General features: G+C 45.7%; 1 protein-coding gene across 3 annotated transcripts in view; it reads left to right on the forward strand.

Annotated features, from left to right (window-relative positions):
• The window catches only part of ripk2 (receptor-interacting serine-threonine kinase 2), a 70,560-nt gene extending 68,490 nt beyond the window's left edge, over window positions 1-2,070 (forward strand). For all 3 annotated transcript variants that reach the window (XM_041190504.1, XM_041190505.1, XM_041190506.1), the window contains one exon: window positions 1,416-2,070. In XM_041190504.1, coding sequence (XP_041046438.1) covers window positions 1,416-1,774 — 359 coding nt within the window. In that variant the 3' untranslated portion in view covers window positions 1,775-2,070. The remainder of the gene's footprint in view (window positions 1-1,415) is intronic.
• Window positions 2,071-25,259: the final 23,189 nt, after the last annotated feature.

The raw sequence follows: 25,259 nt of genomic DNA on the forward strand, positions 1-25,259 counted from the left end.
TAAATTTTACTTTTGGCAGAAGAGGCGATAGTCTGGTCTGACTAATGACTGCCATAGGCTGGTATGGTACATCTGTAGTACTCACTTTGATCCAAGTCAAAACGTATAGGCCAGGATATTTCGCATGGCAGGGTTTCCTGCTCCACCATCCGAAGAGTCGACAGTGAATACATCCCAACAAATCTGCCTGCCCCGCAGCCATTTCACCCTTGAATGAGCATTAATTGGCTGCAGGCGAGACATCTGCTCTTCACTCAGGAGGAAGCCCCGCAGCAGAAGCTGCAGTGGACAGAAGAGGAACTTCCTGAAGATGTTGGAGGCAAAGCCCCAGTACTAGGTAAGTATCAGGGTCCCGGGGCAGGGATGGTAGAGGAGGCCTGTGGAGGAGTGGGCATTTAGGGTGTCAGGTGAGAGTCCAGGGGAATGGGGGGGAGGGAGGTCCAGCGGCCAGCAGACCTTAATGGCGTGTGCCCAAAGTTAGATGGGGGCTTCTGATGGAGGCGCCTGCCTCCACCCCCTCCACCACTTGCCACCGGATCATTTTTGTGCTTCCTCCACACCCAGGAAATCCTCCTGCCAGCCTAAAAATTCAGGCTGGGTGGGAAATGGCCCTTAAGTGGCCAATAATTGGCTTCTTAAGGGCCTCAATTGCTGCAGGGGCTGGTGGCCCATCTAAGGCCTTGCTGACCCCAGCGTAAAATCGATGGGCAGCAACCCAGTGGGAAGCCTATTTATCCTATTTCACACCCCACGACAGCAGGGGAATGTGAAATTTAGTCCATAGTGAAATGTTCATTTCTTGGATGGGATTTTTCGCTAAGCTAACTATATTGTATTAATATATATTAAAATTGCCTTATGAATTGATTCCAGAATGCATTATTACTTCATTAAAAGTTTAGAAATTTTTGGTTTTAAAATCTACACTTACAACAACTTGTTGTAAGTTATCATCTGCTCACATTCATATAAGGGAAAGCTATTTCAAAATTGAAATCTGAGATTGAGAATGGCAGGTCAAGATAGGAATATTTGTTTCTTAACCTGGTGAAATCATTTTTTTGTAACGTAATCAAGATCTCCATTGCAAACTCCAGCAATACAATCTTCAAATTGCTGGCCCATAGTGACATTCATGAATATCCATAAGCTCTGCAACCAGACATCTAGAGATGCAAATGCAGCTTTTGAACAGTTGCATATTTGAAGTCTTATACAATTTCTTCATCATTTCCCCTAGTAATCTGTTTTCTGTCACAAAGTATCTTTCAAGACACCCAGACCAAAAAAAAATGTGCCAATCACATTCAATGCCGCTGCTTGCTCAAGTGTCAGCCAATGTTGGCAGCCCAATCCCTGTACTGTTGTTGCTGTTTTTACTGTGCTCCATTTACTGACGTAAACCTTCCATGCAGGTTTCTTCACAGAGAGTGTCTCTCAAGGTGTGGCTCACCAATGGATTCAAAGCAAAAGGGAGGATATTATCAATCAGATGACAGAAGCATGTCTGAATCAGGCCCTAGACGCCTTGATTTCCCGTGACCTAATAATGAAGGAGGATTATGAGCTCACCAGCACCAAACCTACAAGAACAGCCAAAGTCCGACAACTCCTAGACACTAGTGACAACCAAGGAGAAGACTTTGCCAGAGTTATTGTTCAGAAGTTAAAAGACAATAAGCAAATGGGCCTTCAGCCTTATCCAGAACTATCTACAATATCCAGTCCACTCTCTTATATGAGCCTGATGTCAACTCAACTCAAAAACAAGTGACTATTATTGAGACAAAAGCAAAATGCTGGGAATCTGAAATAAAAACAGAGAATGTTGGAAATAGTCAGCAGGTCAGACAGTATCTGTTGAGAGAGAAACAGAATTAACATTTCAGGTCGATGACCTTTCCTCAGCCCAGCACTCTCTGTGACTGTTATTCAGATTTGTTGCTTCAGATCTTTTGTTGGCCTGGGTCATTTAAGCTATCATCTTCAGCAGTCTTTGTACTGTGCTGCAGGTTGCACCTAGTGAAAGTACAATGTTTTAGAAGTTGGAATAAATATCCTTTAACCAAAGAATTGTGAATTTTACCACAGCTCCCATTTAGTCACAGTTGCCAACGTCGATTGTCTAACAGGCACAAAATGAAATCTAATGGTTTTTTACCGTGCTGTTTCATTGAATGTCACTGCAAGATAATGTGTCACACCTGAAAAGGGATTAGAGGCTTTCGTTCTTTGTGCTTTTTCAACAAACTTCATTGATTACCTCATATTAGGGCAACACCACAACCCCGATGAATTAATGAGTGCAGTTTACATCTGAATTTTTAGAAATGGATTTTAGATGGACTGAATTATGTTGCCTTCACCCTATTTTCAAAAGTTAGATCATTATTATCATTAATGTGCATAGCCTCCTGTTGTAGATTTGGGTTTATGTGGGGAGCACGCTAGCGGTTGGAGGAGAAAAAAATACATATAAGTGCATTTTAATGGGATGGGGACATTTAAAATGGCAGCATTCCAGAAGGGCAACAAAAATTCTGAAAGCTTTCAGAAATGCTTAAGTGGCAACTCAGTCCTTTAAGCAACCATTGTCAAGGCTGAAGGGGAGTCAAGTATGACAGACAAAATTGAAGGGAGAGGAAACCAAGATGCATGGTACGTCTGTAGAGAAGATGTGGTCCTGCCAAGCACTCAACCTCCAACTTAGCTGCTGAAGTGACAATGGTGCGGTGCGTGGTTCTCTTTATCACTTGGTGGTAATATTTCCATCAGCATTGCAACATCCCCTACAGGAGTTTGAACCAAGTATCAGGCCACAGCTAATTGGTAGTCATTTGGATGTGCCAGTTCCACCCTGATTTGGATGCTGCAGATGTCCTTGCATCGGATGGCACTGCCCTGCATTTGACTTTTTGATCCATTCATAGATCTGTGTTCAGTGAGGTTTGCAGTGCTCCTGAAACAAAAGCAGCGGATGATTTCATTAGTACAAACACACATTCATTAATATTGAATGCCAATCATAGACAATGGTAATGGCTAGCTGATGCTTTGAATGTTATCTTCAACCTTTTCTTTCATAAAGGTCATTCCATTTAGCTTATCTGGAACTGAACAGATATGTTTTTCTACCTGTGATTCCATTTTAACTTGCTGCACTTAGGTCTAGTATATTTAAAAGATTAGCATAGAGAAAGGGGACATTTTTAGACCATAAGATCATAAGACATAGGAGCAGAAATTAGGCCATTCAGCCCATCAAGTCTGCTCCGCCATTCAATCATGGCTGATAAGTTTCTCAACCCCATTCTGCCTTCTCCCCGTAACCTTTGATACCCTTACCAGTCAAGAACCTATCTATATATTGACACAGGATACTTCTGAGGGAGCATGCAACATTATTATTATTCAAGCAGTAACATATTAGTGGTGCTGTTGGATCCACGGTCCCAGTTTCCTTTGGTGAAGCGGGCCACCACCTGCACTAATGGCCTGCCAGAGTAAGATGTATTCAATTCTGCCTGCAGACGTTGTTCGGGGGTGGGGGGGGTGGTGGTGGAGGTGGCCAGGGTTGTGGGGGGGTGGGAGGCGGAGTGTGGGGAGGTGGCAGTGGTGCTGGTCGGTAGGCACATAACACCTCTTGTATAACTTGGCACCCCTCTATTGGTCCTCTTCTTACAAACTCCTCAATAAAGGCATTCCAGTTGGGGATTGGCAATATTGACGGTGCTGGAAGCAAAGAATTTAGAACAAACGCTCATGACACCCTTAAGTGCAGTGGGAAGGCAAACAAAGATAAATCATAGAATGGCTACAGCATAGAAGGAGGCTCATTTAGCCTGTCATTTCTGTGTTGGCTCTCTACAACAGTTAATCATCTAGTACCACTCCCCTGCCTTTTTCCCCATAGCCCTGTAATTTTTTTCATTTTTAATAAATAATCCAATTCACTTTTGAATGCCATGATTGAATTTGCCGCCACCACAGAGTCAGTGCATTCCAGATCCTAACCTTAATATTACTGTATTTTTTTAAATCAATCTCTGTGTTGTTCCAGACCCTAGATGCCCAGTTCAATTATGAGTAAATATCTTGCGCACATGAACATCGGGAAATGGCATATAAGAAGTTTCCACTTACATTTTAATATCTAAATTAATCTTTCAAGTCTCAATAGCTGTGTCTTGTTCCTTGATGCATTGCATGCTGCAAAAAGATCCATTACAGAGATCTCCAACCACTATTCTAAAAAGGCATGTCTGATCTGAACTCGAGTATTAACAAAAATTGAGCTTCCTTGACCTCCCAGCTGGAAAAGCTGTAAGCCTGAGGAGAGGAGAGGAGCAGAGAAAGTAGATGGGATTTGATTTGTAAAAGTAAGAAAATGTAGACTATAAGTAAAAATGTGGCTACTTTTAAGTATCATCTTCCATTCAACTTCCTTTTGTCTGAAGATTGAGCAGCTTCACAATTGACACTGAACTCATCTATGAACTAAAACCTGGAGAGTGCAGTATGATAACTTTTTCAACATTTTTTCATCTATTGTGATGAGTAATATGAGAGCTGCTATTCCTTTGTGAATCTGAAGAGATTTGTAGTGTGCACTGTTAAAATGTAATCTACTAAGCATTTTTATTTATGAATTTAGAAAAGTACTTAAAAGCGTAGTGCTTTCACAGAAGTATTATATCTAGTTATGCTACAGTGTTTTTTAAAAGGATTGGAATGGTGTTTTGTTGCTGAAGTGGGGCTTAATTCCTGCCACCTGTGCAATATATTTGTGAACAGATGGCTCTTTTTTTTTTTTACAGCTCTTATCACCAATATTTCTTTGCTAATTCATCTGTTGCACTATCCTAAGCACAACAATTCAACCATGCCAAAAACAAACTGTCAATACAAAGCTTTATTCTAGCTCTGGCTTTTTTTATATTGTAAGCTATGTTAACTGTATACACAGAACAGACTTCTTCAGGTTTTGATTTAATACATGCTATTCCTAGGTTCATGATTCAAATGCATTGTCTTATCATACCCTCAGTAAATGATTTTAAAAAGATCTTTTCTTCTGCTTTGGAATTGAATACAGGAACCATAAAATGTGTTCTTTTAACTTGTCCGCATTGTGGTTGTGCTGATTCACATCAAATTGAAACTTGAATTCTGAAGATTTTGTTTGACCTTCTATTATATCTTATTGGTTTGGTTTAATTATAGGTTAGTTGAAGACGGTGATGCATGTTGACATGATTTGTAGCACTGTGTTGTGATAACAGTTAAGAAGGCCTTACCAATAAATCACACTGCATTGAGAATACAGTTGAACTTTCCTTATTGGAGAACCTATTCACGTACCAGAATTGCCCAAAAACCTAGACTTTCCAACTGATGTTACTTTGATGCCAGCAGTACTCTATTTACATAATAAAGGCAAAATACTGCAGATGCTGGAGATCTTGAAAAGAAACAAGGTGCTGGAAAAACTCAGCAGGTCTGGCAGCATCTGTGGAGAGAGAAACTATAATAGCTGGGGTTTCCCAGCTCCGTTCGCAGCAGGTGTGCTCGGTGGCGAGATTAGAGAATCTCGCAAGAAGGCCGTAGCTGTGTTTCCTGACAATGTAAACACAGGATGTGATTGTCCCCACTCCCCGCACACGTCAATGGCGGGCCGCATTTCCCACCGTCAAATGTCAGTAACTTAATTGTAATAAATTTGCATCTAATTATTGTTGCTACACATCGGAATCATCCCCCTTGTCAAATTTACATCCCACATCAGGGTCCTTTAACAATGTTGTGTTTTACAACTGCCTTCAAAAGGTGGGGTTGGTGGGGGGGAAGAAAACAGCTGGCCTAATGGTAAAACATGTCAAAGATAAGCATTCCACCAAAGATAACAATAATGTTTTACTTAATTTTTTTAGCTACCATATTTCAAGTACTTTATGCCTTTATAGGCTCTCCCTCACAGCTTCAATTACGGCTGAGTATGACATTAAAATCACTTCATAGTTTAAGCTATTGAACAAAAGATCTACAAATAAACTACAATATAATTAATTGATGTTGCAGTGAGGGGACCATCAGGTGCAAGGAGCCTGGTGATCTTTCTGTCTGCCTGATTGCTTATAGACTGGTGAGAAGAGAAGAAGAAAGCAATGGAGGCGCCTGATTTGCCAAAGGGAGGTGCAAAATCCTGAAGACCCATGGGGCAGCATGGCCTCCTCTGCATGCAGGGGATAAACCCCACAGCGCCATCATGCATAGGCACAGGGTCTACAGACCGCACATGTGCTACCCCCGAATGAGCGAGAACCAGTGTTGCAGATGCCTGCACAAGCCTCTACCCACAAATGTATCCAGGAGGTCACATGCCCTTTTTGCCAAGGCGTACACCTTCCTCAATTTTGACAGGAATCAGGTAAGCCAGGAAGCAACAGCACTGGGATTTGATGAGATTTATGGATTCCCTCAGGTGCAGGGTACCATTGGCTATGCCCACTTGGCTCTTAAAGCTCCTTGGCAACAAGCAGTCCAGCATGTGAACCACAAAGGCTTTCATTGGCATTGTTCAGCAATGTTCTGCACCCATAATAAACAGATCATGCAGGTTTGCGCAAGCTACCCTGGAAGCGTCCACAACTTGCACATCCTCAACAGGTCTCAGATACCTGACATCTTCCAGGGACCACATAGGATACAGGGCTGGCTCCTCAGGGGCAAGGGTTACCCAGCATAGAACGTGGCTGATGACATCCATGCAGCTGCCTCAGACTCCTGGTGAGAGAAGGTACAACGAGGCTCATGCCACCACCCGGAGTTTGGTTGAAACACCATTGGCATTCTGAAAATAAGCTTCTGGTGCCTGGACAGACCTGGTGGAGCACTGCAGTACACTCTGCAGAAGGTGTTGCACATCATAGTGGCTTGCTGTGAGCTACACAACCTGATGATGCAAAGGGGGAGGACTTAGATGATGAGATGCAAGAGCTGCACATCTCTGATTAGGAAGTGTGTATCTCTGTGCTGGTGGAGGGTGTGGGTGAGCACTGTAATAGGTCTTCAATGTAGATATCTGCGGGTTCCTCTTTCATGTTGTCCTCAGGGCTGGAGTCAAGGACCTGGCACATGGACCCCCTTGGCTGCTTCTCAGATGTGCCTGTGAAAGCAAGAAGAGATAATTAGTTCATGGTAGGGGCCTGCGAAACAGGGGAACTGATTCACGGCATGGTTGTCTGATGGACATTGTCCTGCTGGATCCTCACTTGGTTACATGCCGTTGACCTCACTGTCAGCACAGGAATGGTCCAGATCATTGTCAGCAGCTGGATGGCTCTATTTTCAAGGTCTGTGAGCATCTTGGAAGCTGGGCATTCTTCCACCCTGTAACCTTTTGTTGTCTGCCAGCTTGTCCTGCATGAATACAGATGGAGAGGGTGTAAGCAGATAGTCTGCCAGGCCAGATGAGAATGATGTTTGGTTTGTGTGGGTTGTGAGTGGTGACTGGGATGAGGACACGATCCGCAGGGCAGATGAAGGTGTGTGAGAGAAACTGAATAGCAATGTCCCTTGAACTGGCAGTGAATAAGATCCCTGTGGATGTGTGATGGGTTTGTGAGGCATGAGTTGAGTGAGATGAGAAAAGAGTGAAATATCCTGGAGGAATGGAGCAAATCATTCATCCTCTTTACTGGGTGGCTATCCTCTTTTGCAAGGTGTTGGCACTGATCACTACTGCCACCACCTCCCATGCTGGGTTGGTAACCTTGCTTGCTGGTCTTGTCCTAGAGTGGGGATAGAGGACTTCATGGCCGTCCTCCATTGCATCTGATAGGCACTCAAGGGAGGCGTTGCTAAATTTTGGGGCAGCATATTTCCTCCCTTGGGCAGCCATGGCTTTCCAGCAGCATTCTATCCCTTAGGGAGAGCTAGCTCTATACAGGTGCACGCTTTAAATATGGCACCTGGGTTTCTGAAGGCCTGAGATGACAGCGGGCAGGTGATACAGAGGCTCCCTGCCAACGATCCGACATGAAACACATGCCTCTGCATTTTTTAAACAAAGTACCACACGATATGGTGGAAAAAGCTGCCCTTGCCGTCAATGGGTCAAATACAGCTTTCCTTGCCCGATATTGGACTTTGTCAATTTCTGGGCCAATTCCGTTCAATGTTTCGAGTCCAATATGACTTATTCCGTAGTCTCTAATGGGTTGGTGCTGTTGTACTAATATTGTCAATTGAAAAATCTTGGCTATCATTATATATATATTTTTTAATATCATAGCTTCAAATGGTTACTCCATCAAGAATCATTATCTACTTGCATAATTGTACAATAAAGCCTTTTATGTAGCATATTTTGTTTCTTCCATCTCCTTTTCCTGAACCCTCTCGGCCTTTGTGAAGCTGCTGTACTTCCAGGTATTTCCAAAAGAAAGCAAAACAATTGCTGCAGTAAAAACAGAATGGCCTAGAGATTTGGCACACAGTGGGTACAGAACACATTCACTGCAGCAGAATGATGAGGCCCATGGCACCCTTGTCAGTCTGCCTTTAGCCTCATTCCCATGAAGCAGGCAAGCTGCAGAGAGTAAGAGACAGTTTTCCAGGCGACACATGTTTGAAGTTTGGGCTGCTGTGACACTAGCAGTGACCCTCAGCTAAATAAGAACTCTGTGGATGGCTGTGATTGGGTCAGGGGTAATAGTGATCAGGATAAGTGATTGGTGACTAGGGGGATTGGCAGCAGGGGTGCAGATTCGCATTGCTCCAATAAGGGTTTGGGGAGTGCACACCTTCGCCTCCTAGCTCAACAATCAGCTAAGTATTTTAAAAACTTACCTTGTTGGTTACAGCATAACAGCCGGTCTCCTTAAGGACAGCATATCAGGCTGCCTGAAAGCCTAGTTTTCCTGACTGCAAGACCACAGCATATCAATTTTTCTTTGCCCTTTATCAATATAGCAGGCAGTGCATTTCTGAATCACAATGAGCGTGTGCGTCCTGCCCATGCTACAACAGGTTTAGGCAATTGCTTTGCATACAAAACAGATGTGGTCGAATTTCTAGACAAGTAAGCCCACGGCAAGACAGGAATTTTTTAAAATTAATTTATGGAATGCAGGCATCCTGGCTAGGCCAGCATTTATTGCCCTTCTCTAATTGCCCTTGAGAAGGCGGTGGTGAGCTTCCTTCTTGAACTGTTGCAGTCCATATGGTGTAGGTACACCCACAGTGCTGTTAGGGAGGGAGATCCAGGATTTTGACCCAGCAACAGTGAAGGAACTATGATATATTTCCATGTCAAGATGGGGAATGGCTTGGAGGGGAACTTCTAGGTGGTGGTTTTTGCATGCGTCTGCTGCTGTTGTCCTTCTAGATGTTGTGGTCAAGTGTTTGGAAGGTGCTGCCTAAGGAACCTTGGTGAGTTCTTGCAGTGCATCTTGTAGATGGTACACACTGCTGCTGCTGTGCATCAGTGATGGAGGGTGTGAATGTTTGTGGCAGGGGTGCCAATCAAGTGGGCTGCTTTGATGTAGCATTTGAAGGAGAAAGAAACTTAATATTACAGCAGTAAGACCCTTCACCAAAACTATACTCATGAATGTGATTTGATAGAGCCTTCAATGCGATCTTCAAACTATCTAACTGGCAAGTGAGCATTCTGCAATTTGTGTCACTGAATCACATATTTTGGCAGGTTTTTCCTCCAGATCTGCCCATCGTAAGTACTGAAAGTAAAATGAGCTGGAATAATTGGCAATTTGGCTACCTCAATTTGACCAGTTTTCAAGTTGGTCCTAAATTCTGATTTTGTCCATTTTCTTTCAAATCAGTGGATATGAAGTAATGGAATTGGAAACATTTTCTAAGCTAACTTACCCAATGGATCATTTCAAAAAATTTAATTACTAGAAAACATTAGCCATGAAAATCATTTTCTAAATGTGGCATTAACAGACTATTACACAATTTGAAGTTTTATGGCCTGATCAGAGAAAAGTCTGAACTCTGCACTACAGTCATAGACGAGAATAACTAAGTGTTGCCTAATAGCACACATCCTGCTTTATTACGGTTAAATTAAAAATACAAATGGAAAATTCTGCATTGGTGTAAATTTAGATCAATGCACATTAAATTCAGATATTTAAAAAATATATAGTTCAATTCAGACGGTCAACTTGTGGCGGCAGAGTATCAAATTTGACATTGAGATTTTGAATGGTCTGGTCAGGGAGGGGATAGAAATGGTGGCAAGGATGCAGTGTTGATGCTGGGGGTCTTGCTAATATTTAACTGGAGGAAATAGTGTTCATTCCATGTCGGAAAGTTGTTTTATTTCTTCTATCTGTGATAATAGATGCTATTAATTTTCTATTGCTAACATTAAGCACACTGCACTATTGTCTTGTTAGGCTCTTCCCTTTTCTTAAATGAATTTTAATTGTTGGTATCTTTCAAACTTTCAACGCAACTATTAAAGCTTTGGATGAGTCTAACTAATAGCAATTTAGAGGGGAACTTGAAGATGATGATGTTGTCATGCAATTGCTGTTCTTGACTTTGAGGGTTTAGAATATTCCGTTGAAGAAATTAATGCAGATTTATCTGCTCCACTAGAGTGGAGAAGGAAGAAACAAATTAAAGATGAAAATAAAATATTCATTTTGCTCTCTCTACATGTTCATATTCTCTACAAATGTCATATCTGTTTTAATGGGTCTACTTTCTGTGGTAGAATTCGTGTTTAGTGAATCAAAGGAAGTGAAACCAGGATATGAACAAAAGTGCAATATAAAACTCAGCAGTATTACAGCACACAATAAATTTCTTAGAAAATATGACTCTCCCTTGATCATTTTAACGCTAACTGAATGTCATGGAAAAAAATGACAGACTTGACCTCATGTTTTCCACTTAAGCAATATTAATGCCATTTGAATGATTCTCAGTAAATCCTTATACCCAGTGGATTAAAACACACACAATGGGCCTACTAATGGGAAACAAATCCAAAAATGTTAAGATCACTATCTGACACAGTCCTCACAACAATGTCACCATAAAATGTTACAGACATGGATGAGAGAGATCTATTGAAACTCTTGTTCCCTTCGCTTAGTGTCTGTAATCAGTGTGTTTTTGAAAAGGAAAATATGTGTACTTCCTAACTCCTGAATGCGTGGACAATTTCAATGACCAGCAGCAAGCTTTTCATGGGTTTAGATAAAGAGGATTACTTATTCATGTGTGCATCCTGAAAGTCTAATGCTACGTCATTCACTCACCACTCATACAAACGCACACCTGCATTTGAGGAAAAATAAAGTTAGAGAATAGTACACTTTTACAAGTTATAAACAAAAGAATGTTTTGTAATTTACATGATTTGCTCATCTTGAAAAGAAAACATGTGTTGTAGGCCTTAATAAAATAGGGTGACCAACCATCCTGGATTTCCAGGGACTGGCCCATTTTTAAGGCACTCATCCCACAAACTGTTTTGTCTACAATCGCGACACTGTTTTACCAATACTTTTGATCATCGAATTTAACACATGCACACAGCACTCTCCTCTCGACAGCTTTCTTATCGCACCCTATCCCTTCCCACCCCCCAACCCCCGACGTTGATTAAAAAGCACAGACCTCTCATCCCCCTTTCAATAGAGATTCAGGACCACCCATCCCCACCCCTGGGCCAAATGGCAAAATGTCCCTTAATTCACTCCCTGAGAATGGGTTAAGAAGGCATTTTCATTCCTAAAATGTGGTCTAGGTGGATTCAACAGCCAGCGTCACATAGCAGAATTGTTGCAGGATTCCTTCATAAGGATGAATTTTCAGCAGGTCATGAAGTTAGAGATCAGTTTTCTGTACTGGTGGACTTGAAAAGGAACGGGCTTGGGGACCTTTAGATGTTGCAATCTCCATTTTTTAAAGCTGTAGCTGCGCTTTCTGTTGCTCCTGACTCTGCAGTTGATATTCTATGTTCTTTTAGGCGGCATTAAAAGACTTTTTACAAAGGGAGGCCAAGATGGCTGCTCCCACGTGGTCCTTCATAGCTCCCTTCCAAATATTGTGCAGGAGTTAAATTAATTAGTCACAACCTGGGTCTTCAGGTCTGAGAGAATCACTGCCTTTTGTTCTGAAAATACACCTTCAAGTCAGGAAACACCTTTTGGTTTGTTTCAGGAGATGAGTAACTAGTTAATCCGGAGGTATCCTTATGTCCTTTAGAGACAGTGTGTCGTTGGAATCCACAGACCAAGTCAGGTGAGTCTCGGCGGCCACATTTTGCAGCCTTTTAATGTCCATCTTTAAAAGAAAAGTTAGTTCCAGAAGAATCCAAACTGATTCCAGTTCATGTTTTATAAGTTATGGATAGGACATGCCTCTACTGGGCATGACAAAAGTTACAGTCACATGAGGTGTGCATTATGTTTTCATTTTGTAAATAGAATAGTAGAGAAATCCCTAAAGGGAATTTCTAGGAGAAATCTCTAAAGTTTACAATCGCAATTACACTTCAGGTTCTTCCTCTTGTATATTTTTATTTCATCCTTACAAGCTGCATCAATGTTTGATCGCTGCACCCTATAAAGGAATTCATGAGGTGAAGCACAGGCATTTTAACGTGAAAATGATAGTATTTACAAATAAATTAAGTATTTCTACGATTTTGAAACTGTATTGGTGATCAGCATTATAGAGACATTAGAAAGTTTTTGCAATAATAGGCGGAATTTTCCGAGCCCACTGGCGGCGGTTGTGATAGGTGGTGTGCGCGGAAAATATGGCGGAACCCACTTCACGACGGCGTGAAGGCAGATCGCAATCTTCCATTCAGCCCACCAATGGCAGGCTGCGTTTCCCACCATCGGTCGGCGGGGACCTAATTGTAATACATCAGCATAAAACCCCACCATATCATCCGCCCATGTTGGTGGGAAAGCACACCAATGTGCACTTGGCGGCCTTCACTTTGGGGGAACTGAGGTGAGTGAGCAGCAGCTTTCGCCATAGCTTGCCTGTTGTTTACAGGACTCAGGGGCACTGGGGGGCAACTGATGGATGGGCCTGAAGGCAACTGCTGACGAGGGGGGGCACGGGTGTCCGGGGGCACGTGCTGGCCAACTTCCAGGGTCACTGCTGAGGGTTGGGGGAGTGTCTGGGGGCAAGTGCTGACCAGCCTCAGAGGTGACTGCTGAGGAGGTGGAGGGTCAAGTGCTGCCTTGGCGCTGCATCCTGCGCACAGGTGGGAGGGGGGAGGGTAAGCAAGGGGAGTGGCCACGCATTAGGGACACCTGTATAATCTGACCATGCCTCAAAAGCTGAGATAGATCAGGTGTCAGGCTCCTGGCCTGCCTGCCCATGCGAGCAACGTGGAGGCACCAAAGGGCTAACAAGGGCTCCATACCTTGTGCACCCCCGCCCCCCCACCACCTACCCCCACCCCACACCACCCTCCCAGCACAGACTTCGAGTCCGCCACCACTTAATCAGACCACGGAGCAGTTGGAATGCACACATTGTACAATCTCCTCGCCAATGCTGGCCATGTAGCAGTCACTGCTAGAGGCGCTCACAGCCCCTTGCAATCTCAGCTTCCTAGTTTGGATCAGTGTCCCCCATGTCGCCTGTTGACAGGGCAGCCATGCAGCAAACACACCTCTGGCCATGCAACAGGTGATCAGCACTCTCCAGGAAGCATTAAGGGGCGGTCACACAGGGCCAGGAAAGGTACTAAGTACAGCCATGATAACCACGTCTCTCTCTCTCTTTCATGCTGCAGGAGGACCACTTCAGAATCATGGATCCTGGTGACCTAGCAGTATGTCTGGTGGCCTAGAGAGACCATAGAAGACAAAGGAGAGAGCGACTGAGGCACCTGGCCACGCAAAGGCAGGAGCAGCAACCTCATGAAGAAGGGGCAGCAGAGGCTCCCGTACATGCTATACAGGAGCGACAGTGAGCCATGGCTAGTCAGCACCAAGTGACACCCAGGGCCTATAGACACCGCCTGCCATTCCTGTAGATGACTGAGAACCAGTGTCACCAACGACTGCACATGTCTAGGGACCTGGTCGCTCACATCTGCTACTTACTGCAGGACTTGGCGCCAAGGGGACATGGAGGGCATCCACTGCCAGTGGCTGTGAAAGTGACCATGGCGCTCAATTTCTATGCCAGTGGCTCCTTTCAGGGCTCCACAGGTGACCTCCGTGGGGTTTCACAATCCACCACCCACAAATGCATCCACGAGGTCACAGATGCCATCTTCTCCATGGCACACAACTTTGTGCATTTCACCCGGGACCGGGACAGCCGGGATGCAAGGGCCATTAGACTCACCCTGATCTCAGGATTCCCACAGGTGCAGGATGCGATTGTGGCACTCAGGTCTCCATCACTACATTCAGTGGACTGCATCAACCGCAAGACCTTTCGCTCACTGAATGTGCAGCTGGTATGAGACCACCAGAAACACATCCTGCAGGTGTGCGCACGGTTTCCAGGGATTGTGTACGACGCCTACATCCTGAGCCATTCGCAGATCCCTGCAGTATTCCAGGGTCCATAGAGGTTGCAGGGTTGGCTCCTTGGGGACAAGGGCTACCCACAGAGGTCGTGGCTGATGACACCCATGCAGCGGCCTCAGCCTGCAGCAGAGCGACGCTATAATGAGGCTCATGCAGCAGCTCGCAACTTGGTGGAACAGACCATCGGGATGCTGAAGATGCGGTTCCAGTGCTTGGCCAGGTCTGGTGAAGCTCTGCAATACAGCCAGCCAGCAGTGGGTATCATGCATCGTCGTCGCCTGCAGTGCCCTTTACAACCTGGCACTCCAACAGGGAGAGGAGCTGGCTGAGGAGGAGATGGAGGAGCTCCATGTCTCCTCCGATGAGGAGGACACTGACGGGGATGAGAGTGAGGGGGTCCTCGGTGGTGACGACGACAGGAATGAGGCTCTCGCACTGGCTAGACGAGGCAGTCGCACTTGGGAGGCTCTCATAGCTGCCAGGTTTGTGGAGGATGATGACGACTACAGTGAGGTGTCCCCAGAGATCCTCACATCGCAGTTGTGAATGTTTGACTCCAGTCTGGCTTATGACAGCACCAATACCCTCTATGAGAATGCTCCTGTCATGGAGATGCAGTGGAGGCCAAAACAGACGCTCAATTGCAGGAGGATGATGACAACATGCAGTGAGGATACTCCATAGATCTTCACATAGTCTCTGAGAATCTCTGACTCCTGTCTGGCTGAGGGCAGCTCACTTGTGCTCCATGATCAGGGCCATCTCAGAGACGCAGCCATGAATCTTTAGGTGCATCTGATGCTGTGTCTGCCTTCAACACCTCAGCCCTTCAGGAGCTGATGCACAGCGTCACTGGTCGCTGACCCTGGTGTGATGGGGGCCAGCCACACCTTAAAGGTGCTGAGAGCACACAGAGATAATGAGGGAACTCTGTGGTGCCTGCCCACTACATTCTGGCAGCAATGACCAGCACCACCAAGGTGCAGGCATCAATAACGTTTCCAGCGAGTGTGTAGCCGGACCATCACTTTGGTCTGAAGGCTGCACAGAGCACAGGGAAGAGGTCCTGGATGGAAGCACCTGCCTTTATCTTGTGTAGGGAGGTTTCACAACTGTGTGACAAGAACACTGCTCATCAGAACAAGGAACCATAGGCAGGGAGACACTCTTGGGATAAAAGCAAAATACTGCAGATGCTGGAAATCTGAAACAAAAACAGAAAATGCTTGAAAAACTCAGCAGGTCTCTGGAGAAAAAGAAACAGAGTTAACTCTTTAGCTCTGAAGAAGAGTCATAAGGACTCAACGTTATCTCTTGTTTATTTTCTGCACAGATGCTATTAGACCTGCTGAGTTTTTCCAGCATTTTCTGTTTTTGTTTCAGACATTCTTGGGAGTTTATTGTCAATAGTGAATATTATGTACAAGTGGTTAATACCCATGCCCAGGCTGTGCAATTAATACTCCTTAACTTTCCTAACACTGCCGCTACGTCTTGGTGCTCCATGGACATCCACAGCAGAGGTGGAGGCAGCCTGCTGACTGTGACGCCCTGTCTGTGATGATTTTGGCATGTGCCCTCTGGAGAGCTGAGACTTGGAGGGCCCCAGCCTGCTTTCGGGGTCCTGCTGTGTGGCAGTAGCATCCTCCTCAGCCTGTGAAGCTGGATCCGCGGAGGTCACAGGAAAAGGGGATTCAGATGGGCCAGTCACTCCCAGAGTCACCTGTGTGGATGGCCCCGGAGTTTGCACCTGCTGATCCATGGGCGCCTGAGGGCCCCTGGCTGACTCAGCGAGTAGAAGGGGTAGCTGGAGTGAGATTGGGCTACCCAGCACCCCTCTCACATGCACACTGTTGAAGGCCAAATACAGCATCAGCGATGGAGTTAAGCCCATGCAGCAGTGTAGGACTGATGTCCTGGACCAAGCTCCATGGTGACCGCCATCCTGCTAGTGTTGACCACAGTGCATTGCAATGCTGGCACTATCACCTCAGCCTGAAGGCAGACAGACTGCTCCATTGTGCCTTGCAATCTGAGGAGTACAGCGGACATCCCTTCCTGATGTTCCCTTGCTTGCCTTTGCAGCTCCAGCAACTGTGACATGACCAAGTCCAGAGGTTCATCATCTGACTCAGACTCAGCAACATTCTGGCCTCTAGCAGTTCTCTGAGTGCCAGGGACCTGGGAAGTCCCTGCCTCCACTTGGTGTGGATAGGAGAGTGCGATGTGCTCACCAGGTTGTGATCCTGAGGCTACCCTAAAGCTAGGTCCCACCGAGGTGGGTGTCTCTGTGTTGGTGGAGAGTGTGGGTGAGCGCTGTGACGGGACTTCAGGGAGTGTGCCTTCAGATTCCTCTTTCGGAGCTTGATCGGAAGCTTTGGGTCATGGACTCTGTCGGCTGTTTGGCAGGTGTGCCTGCGAAAGCAAGGATAGATAATTATCCTCTTCACCATGGACGTCCAATCCCTCTGCACCTCCATCCCCCACCAGGATTGTCTGAGGGCCCTTAGCTTCTTCCTCGAACAGAGGCCCGAACAATCCCCATCCACCACTACTCTCCCCCGTCTGGCTGAACTTGTTCTCACGCTGAACAATTTCTCCTTCAACTCCTCTCACTTCCTCCAAATAAAAGGTGTGGCTATGGGTACCTGCATGGGCCCCAGCTATGCCATTCTCTTTATGGGGTATGTGGAACATTCCTAGTTCCCGTCCTGCTCCGGCCCCCTTCTACAACTCTTTCTCCGGTAAATCAATGATTACTTCGGTGCCGCTTCATGCTCTCGTCAGGACTTGGAAAAATTTATTAATTTTGCTTCCAATCTCCACCCCTCCATCATTTTCACGTGGTCCATCTCTGACACTTCCCTTCCCTTCCTTGACCTCTCTGTCTCAATCACTGGTGATAGACTGTCCACCAATATCCATTACAAACCTACCGACTCCCACAGCTACCTCAACTACAGCTCCTCACACCCCGCTTCCTGTAAGGACTCCATCCCATTCTCTCAGTTCCTTCGCCTCCGTCGCATCTGTTCCGATGATGCTACATTCAAAAACAGTTCCTCTGACATGTCCTCCTTCTTCCTTAACCGAGGTTTTCCGCCCACTGTCGTTGACAGGGCCCTCAACCGTGTCCGGCCCATCTCCCGCGCATCTGCCCTCACGCCATTTCCTCCCTCCCAGAAACATGATAGGGTCCCCCTTGTCCTCACTTATCACCCCACCAGCCTCCGCATTCAAAGGATCATCCTCCGCAATTTCCGCCAACTCCAGCATAATGCCACCATCAAACACATCTTCCCTTCACCCCCCGCCGTCGGCATTCCATAGGGATCATTCCCTCTGGGACACCCTGGTCCACTCCTCCATCACCCCCTACTCCTCAACGCCCTCCTATGGTACCCCCCGTGCCCACGCAAAAGATGTAACACCTGCCCCTTCACTTCCTCTCTCCTCACCGTCCAAGGGCTCAAACACTCCTTTCAAGTGAAGCAGCATTTCACTTGCATTTCCCCCAACTTAGTCTACTGCATTCGTTGCTCCCAATGTGGTCTCCTCTACATTGGAGAGACCAAACATAAATTGGGCGACCGCTTTGCAGAACACCTGCGGTCTGTCCGCAAGAATGACCCAAACCTCCCTGTCGCTTGCCATTTTAACACTCCACCCTGCTCTCTTGCCCACATGTCTGTCCTTGGCTTGCTGCATTGTTCCAGTGAAGCCCAACGCAAACTGGAGGAACAACACCTCATCTTCTGACTACGCACTTTACAGCCTTCCGGACTGAATATTGAGTTCAACAACTTTAGATCTTGCGCTCCCTCCTCCATCCCCACCCCCTTTCTGTTTCTTCCCCCTTACTTTTGTTTTTTCCAATAAATTATATAGATTTTTCTTTTCCCACCTATTTCCATTATTTTTAAATATTTTTAAATCTTTTATGCTCCCCCACCCCCACTAGAGCTATACCTTGAGTGCCCTACCATCCATTCTTAATTAGCACATTCGTTTAGATATATATCACCAACTTCAACACCTATGTGTTTTTTTTGTTCTGTTGTCTGTGACATCTTTTGATGATCTGCTTCTATCACTGCTTGTTTGTCCCGACAACCACACCACCCCCTTCCGCTTCTCTCCCCCCACCCAAAACCCCCCCACCCTACCCCACCCACACACCTTAAACCAGCTTATATTTCCTTGGATTCACCTAGTTCTGTTGAAGGGTCATGAGGACTCAAAACGTCAACTCTTTTCTTCTCCGCCGATGCTGAGTTTTTCCAGGTAATTCTGTTTTTGTTTTGGATTTCCAGCATCCGCAGTTTTTTTGTTTTTATCTCTGTGTTTAATTGACTGCCACTGCTCTTCAAGAAATGCCTTCCTTGAAGAAGTTTTGTTCGTCTCTGCGACCAGATTTCCATATCTTTCTTTTGCCTTGCTCACCTTCATTGCTTTCCATTTCTCTTCTGGTGTTTGACAAGGTGTTTACTAAAACCCGCTTTCACAGCCATATCTCCTTTCTCAGTGACTGTCTCCGTCTCCGACTTACCTACGTGGATTTCAACTGAAATTCCACCCCTCATGTTTCGAACCCACGCAAGATTACAGGTATCTCTGGGACATAAAATGTTTCTCGGACTGCTGTTCCCATCACATTCTGAGATCCACACTCAGTTCCATGCGCCGCCATATGAACACACTCGACCTCTCCCTCCAGCAGCACCGCCGCACCCTTTTTCAAAGCTGCGTGGGCCCCCAGTTTCATTTTATTCTTCGGCTCATCCGACGCCTCAACAAGAAACTTTTTCTCTTTCTCTCAAGTGCTAAGGGACGCAAGCTCCAACAACTCATCGACACCAACACCCATCTAGGACCCTCCACCCCGCCTATCCCTCCGTCCCCACCCCATCTTCCAATCCCAGCCCCAGCCGTGTATTCACTATACCCCCTGACCTTCCCCTCTCCAATGCTGAATGTTCACTGCTCAGCAAAGGACTCAGTTTCATACCCTTACGCCCTCACCTCAATGAATTTCGGGCTCGGCACGATGCTGAACTCTTCTTCTGCCGTCTTCGTCTCCAGGCTCACTTCTTTGGGCAGGAGTCCTCTCCCCGTTCAACGGATCCTTTCACCCAGCTCCAATATTCTCCCTTCACCCGGACCCCTCCCTCTGGATTCTTACCTTCTGTTGATCTTTTCATTGAGAACTGTCGGCGCGACATTAGTCGTCTCAATTTCTCTGCTCCTCTCACCCATTCTAATCTCTCTCTCTCTGAACTTACTGCACTCCATTCTCTCAGGTCCAACCCCAACATTGTCATCAAACCCACTGACAAGGGTGGTGCTGTTGTTGTCTGGCGCACTGACCTCTACCTCGCGGAGGCTGAGCATCAACTCGCAGACACTTCCTCCTACCTCTCCCTGGACCATGACCCCACCACTGAACATCAAGCCATTGTTTCCAGGACTGTCACTGACCTCATCTCCTCTGGGGATCTTCCTCCCACATCTTCCAACCTGATAGTCGCCCAACCTCGGACGGCCCGCTTCTACCTCCTACCCAAAATCCACAAGCAGAACTGTCCTGGTAGACCGATCATGTCAGCTTGCTCCTGCCCCACTGAACTCATTTCTCGTTATCTTGACTCCCTTCTCTCTCCCCTTGTCCAGTCCCTTCCCACCTACATCCGTGATTCCTCTGACACCTTACGACACATCAACAATTTCCAGTTCCCTGGCCCCAACCGCTTCCTCTTCACCATGGACGTCCAATCCCTCTGCACCTCCATCCCCCACCAGGATGGTCTGAGGGCCCTTAGCTTCTTCCTCGAACAGAGGCCCGAACAATCCCCATCCACGACTACTCTCCTCCGTCTGGCTGAACTTGTTCTCACGCTGAACAATTTCTCCTTCAACTCCTCTCACTTCCTCCAAATAAAAGGTGTAGCTATGGGTACCCGCATGGGCCCCAGCTATGCCTGTCTCTTTATGGGGTATGTGGAACATTCCTTGTTCCAGTCCTACTCCGGCTCCCTTCCACAACTCTTTCTCCAGTACATCGATGATTACTTCGGTGCTGCTTCATGCTCTGGTCGGGACTTGGAAAAATTTATTAATTTTGCTTCCAATCTCCACCCCTCAATCATTTTCACGTGGTCCATCTCTGACACTTCCCTTCCCTTCCTTGACCTCTCTGTTCCAATCTCTGGTGATAGACTGTCCACCAATATCCATTACAAACCTACCGACTCCCACAGCTACCTCGACTACAGCTCCTCACACCCCGCTTCCTGTAAGGACTCCATCCCATTCTCTCAGTTCCTTTGCCTCCGTTGCATCTGTTCCGATGATGCTACCTTCAAAAACAGTTCCTCTGACATGTCCTCTTTCTTCATTAACCGAGGTTTCCCACCCACGGTCGTTGACAGGGCCCTCAACCGTGTCCGGCCCATCTCCCGCGCATCTGCCCTCACGTCTTCTCCTCCCTCCCAGAAACATGATAGGGTCCCCCTTGTCCTCACTTATCACCCCACCAGCCTCCGCATTCAAAGGATCATCCTCCGCCATTTCCGCCAACTCCAGCATGATGCCACCACCAAACACATCTTCCCTTCACCCCCCCTATCGGCATTCCGTAGGGATCGTTCCCTCCGGGACACCCTGGTCCACTCCTCCATCACACCCTACTCCTCAGCCCCCTCCAATGGCACCACCCCATGTCCACGCAAAAGATGTAACACCTGCCCCTTCACTTCCTCTCTCCTCACCGCCCAAGGGCCCAAACACTCCTTTCAAGTGAAGCAGCATTTCACTTGCATTTCCCCCAACTTAGTCTACTGCGTTCGTGTGGTCCCAATGAGGTCTCCTCTGTAAACTGGGCAACCGCTTTGCAGAACACCTGTGGTCTGTCCGCAAGAATGACCCAAACCTCCCTGTCGCTTGCCATTTTAACACTCCACACTGCTCTCTTGCCCACATGTCTGTCCTTGGGCTTGCTGCATTGTTCCAGTGAAGCCCAACGCAAACTGGATGGCACTTTACAGCCTTCCGGACTGAATATTGAGTTCAACAACTTTAGGTCTTGAGCTCCCTCCTCCATCCCCACCCCCTTTCTGTTTCTTCCCCCTTCCTTTTGTTTTTTCCAATAAATTATATAGATTTTTCTTTTCCCACATATTTCCATTATTTTTAAATATTTTTAAATCTTTTATGCTCCCCCCACCCCCACTAGAGACATACTTTGAGTGCCCTCCTATCCATTCTTAATTAGCACCTTCGTTTAGATAATATCACCAACTGCAACACCTGTGTGTTTTTTGTTCTGTTGTCTGTGACATCTTTTGATGATCAGCTTCTATCACTGCTTGTTTGTCCCTACAACCACACCACCCCCTTCCACTTCTCTCCTCCCACCCAAACCGCGCCCCCCCGCCCCCCCACACACACACACACCTTAAACCAGCTTATATTTCACCCCTTCCTTGGATTCACCTAGTTCTGTTGAAGGGTCATGAGGACTCGAAACGTCAACTCTTTTCTTCTCCGCCGATGCTGCCAGACCTGCTGAGTTTTTCCAGGTAATTCTGCTTTTGTTTTGGATTTCCAGCATCCGCAGTTTTTTTGTTTTTATGATAGATAATTAGTGCATGGCAGTGGCCTGTGAAAGAGGACACCTCACTCATGGCATGGTTGTCTGATGGATGTTGCACTGCTGCATCCTCACTTGGCAGAGCAGTGCCGACCTCACTGTCAGCACAGGACCGATTCAGTCATCGCCGGCCAGCTGGATGGCTGTGTTTTCAAATTCTGTCAGAACTTTGATCTCCGGCATCCCTCCACCCGTATGTGACCTTTCCCTCCTGTTGTGTGCCAGTTTGTCCTGCATGGATCGAGATGGGAAGAGTGTATCAGGACTCCTGCTGGCCAGATGATAAGTAAGCCTGGCCTGTGTGGCTGATGAGTGGTCCCAAGGACGGGATGATGACAATGACGTTGTGTGTGAAAGAGCGAAAGGTGATGTGCCTTGCACTGGCAGTGAGTGAGGGCCCTCTGAGTGTGTTATGGGTTTGTAAGTGTGTGAGTTGAGAGTGATGAAAAGAGTGACTTATCCTGGTGGAACAGGGGAGATCATTCATCCTTTTGCGGCACTGGGCAGCTGTCCTCTTCTGCACGGCATTCAAGCTGACCACTGCCTCCCAAGCTGGGTTGGTGACATTGCTACCTATCTTGCAACCAGAGTGGGTGCAGAGCACATCCCGTCAGGCCTCCACAGCGTCCAGCAGTCGCTCGAGCGACCCGCCATTGAAGCGAGGGGCTGCAGTCTTTTTGTCTTTGCTGACATGTCTCCCAGGTAATGGTGGTGAACTGGTGGCGATGAGCGCTTTGCTGGCGGCTGCCTTTTAAAAATGGCAATCCGAGTGATGCAACAGTGGGGTGATGGCGAACTGACGAATGAGAGCCCGCCTGTCATGGAAACGGCATGTTTTGCAGGAGTGAATATATAACAAGGTGGGCTTGGGAAGTTACAGTGTGAAAACGCGCCAATGGACTCCATTTTACCTAGCCCGCTACCGCACTTAGTACAACTCTGGGAAAATTCAGCCCAATGTATTGAGTGAGCAGACAACATTTGTTGAAATTACATTTATTAAGCTTACAGGATATAATTATTGAAAAACCTGGACAAATATTGAACCAAATGAGATTCATCATAAGCAGACAATTATCTGCATTATCAATGCAGACAATTTTCTATCAAAATGGTATCAAATAAAACATAATTGAAGCGGCAATAGCTTTTAAGTTTGAGTAGACAATTAGCAATCATTGATCACACAGTGGATTGCATGATATTAAATGTCCATGTGCTGGCTCCTGAATATATGCTGCTAAAATCAGCTCCTTTATCCGAAGCTTATGAAAATATCTATTTATGATTCTGCCATCAGGACAAAGGAAGCACTTTAGAAACAGAGGTAACCAACAAATAGAGATCATACTGAACAAGCAGCACATTTTAAAACACATTAAAATAACCACAACTTAAAGGGAAACTCATAATGACATTTCAGTCAGTCTCTGATAACTGAAGAATTTTAGTTGTAATCTCAAGGGTTTCCAATACATCTCAAATCTATATTGAACTATTTTAGTTTTGGGCCTTTCCCATTCTTCTTACTCTGGACTTATAGCTTCCCGTTACTGTCGCAACTCTCTATCCCTTCAAGAAAATCTGCGCTAGCACTGATATCTTGACAAGCTTTCAGCAATATTCCAAAGATAACAGAATAATGTTGCTCTCAATTATTTTAGCTACCATATTTCAATTACTTTATGTCTTCATAGGCTCTCTCTCCCAGCTTCAATTACAGCTGATAATGTACAATTACATTAAAACCACTTCATAGTTTAAACTATTGAACAAAAGATCTACAAGTAAATAACTTAGTATAATTAATTGATGCATTACTATCAAAATCCTTCTATTCGGCTTTTCGAAAAGAAAATGGTAAAAGGTCACAATCTAAATTTTAAGTTGTTATTTTGCAATAACTGTTATAAATGCTTGTTTCTAAATACTGCAGAAGCTGTGCAAGTCTATTTCTTGGAAGCCCCAAAGGGACTAAGAAGTAGCGACAGCTCTTGCGTTATCCCTGAAAACAGTTGCCAGCACTTCTAGTATGAGAATCACTGTCAACATAAGAACATAAGAAATAGGAGCAGGAAAAGGCTATTTGGCCCTTTGAACCTGCTCCTCCATTCAGATCATGGCTGATCTGATTGTGACTTTAACTCCACTTTCCTGCCTGCCCCCACCATAATCTTTGACCACCTCTGTTATTCAAAAATCTAGCTCAGCCTGGAATATATTCAATGACTGAGTCTCCATTGCTCTCTGGAATTTGAAGATTAACCTTCTAAGGGAGGAAATTCCTTCTCATCTCCATTGCGACCCCTTATTTTGAAACTCTGCCCATATTTCTTGATTTGTCCATGAGGAGAACCATAAGCAAAGTGGCTGTCATACATATAATTGAACAAGTTGCATAATCTGCATTTGTTTGAAAGTAGCTTGACATCTCCCCCAAGCTTGGGGAAAGGTTCTAAGGAAGATTGTACATCCAAAATGTAAGTTTGCTTGCTGAATGACCTTCAATGCATTTCCAGCATTTACTGCTTTTATTTCAGATTTCCAACATTTGTCAGTGTGCCATTTTATTTTAATTGCTGTAATTGTGTCTTTAAACTCCTATAATGGGTCCTGAATGAAAGGAACCTCTGCAAAGTTAAAACAAGGCAGTGTGTCTTTATTTTTGCCACAGCAACCACCAGATAAAACTATCCCTCATTTAATACAGTTACATACAGTTATTGTGACATTTACCAGTGGGGAACTCTGGGGAATTTCCAATGGTCATTCTAACAAAAACACATAACTTTGATCACCCCACCTAATTTTTTAAAGGCAGCAAGTAAGCAGCTTCGTCCCAAATGCTGCCAGTGACACTCTGAACTGTTCAGAATGAGCTGTATGAGACAGCAAAGGGTTACCTCCTCTTCTTCTATTCCCATTTAGAGTTGCCAACCCTCAAACATTGCCCTAAAATTTATTGGAGTTCTTTGAAGAAGTAACATGTGCTATGGATAAAGGGAACTGGTGGATGTGTTGTACTTAGATTTCAAGAAGGCATTTGATAAGGTGCC

The sequence above is a fragment of the Carcharodon carcharias genome, chromosome 6 (assembly GCF_017639515.1).
Source record: "Carcharodon carcharias isolate sCarCar2 chromosome 6, sCarCar2.pri, whole genome shotgun sequence".
Classification (NCBI taxonomy): domain Eukaryota; kingdom Metazoa; phylum Chordata; class Chondrichthyes; order Lamniformes; family Lamnidae; genus Carcharodon; species Carcharodon carcharias.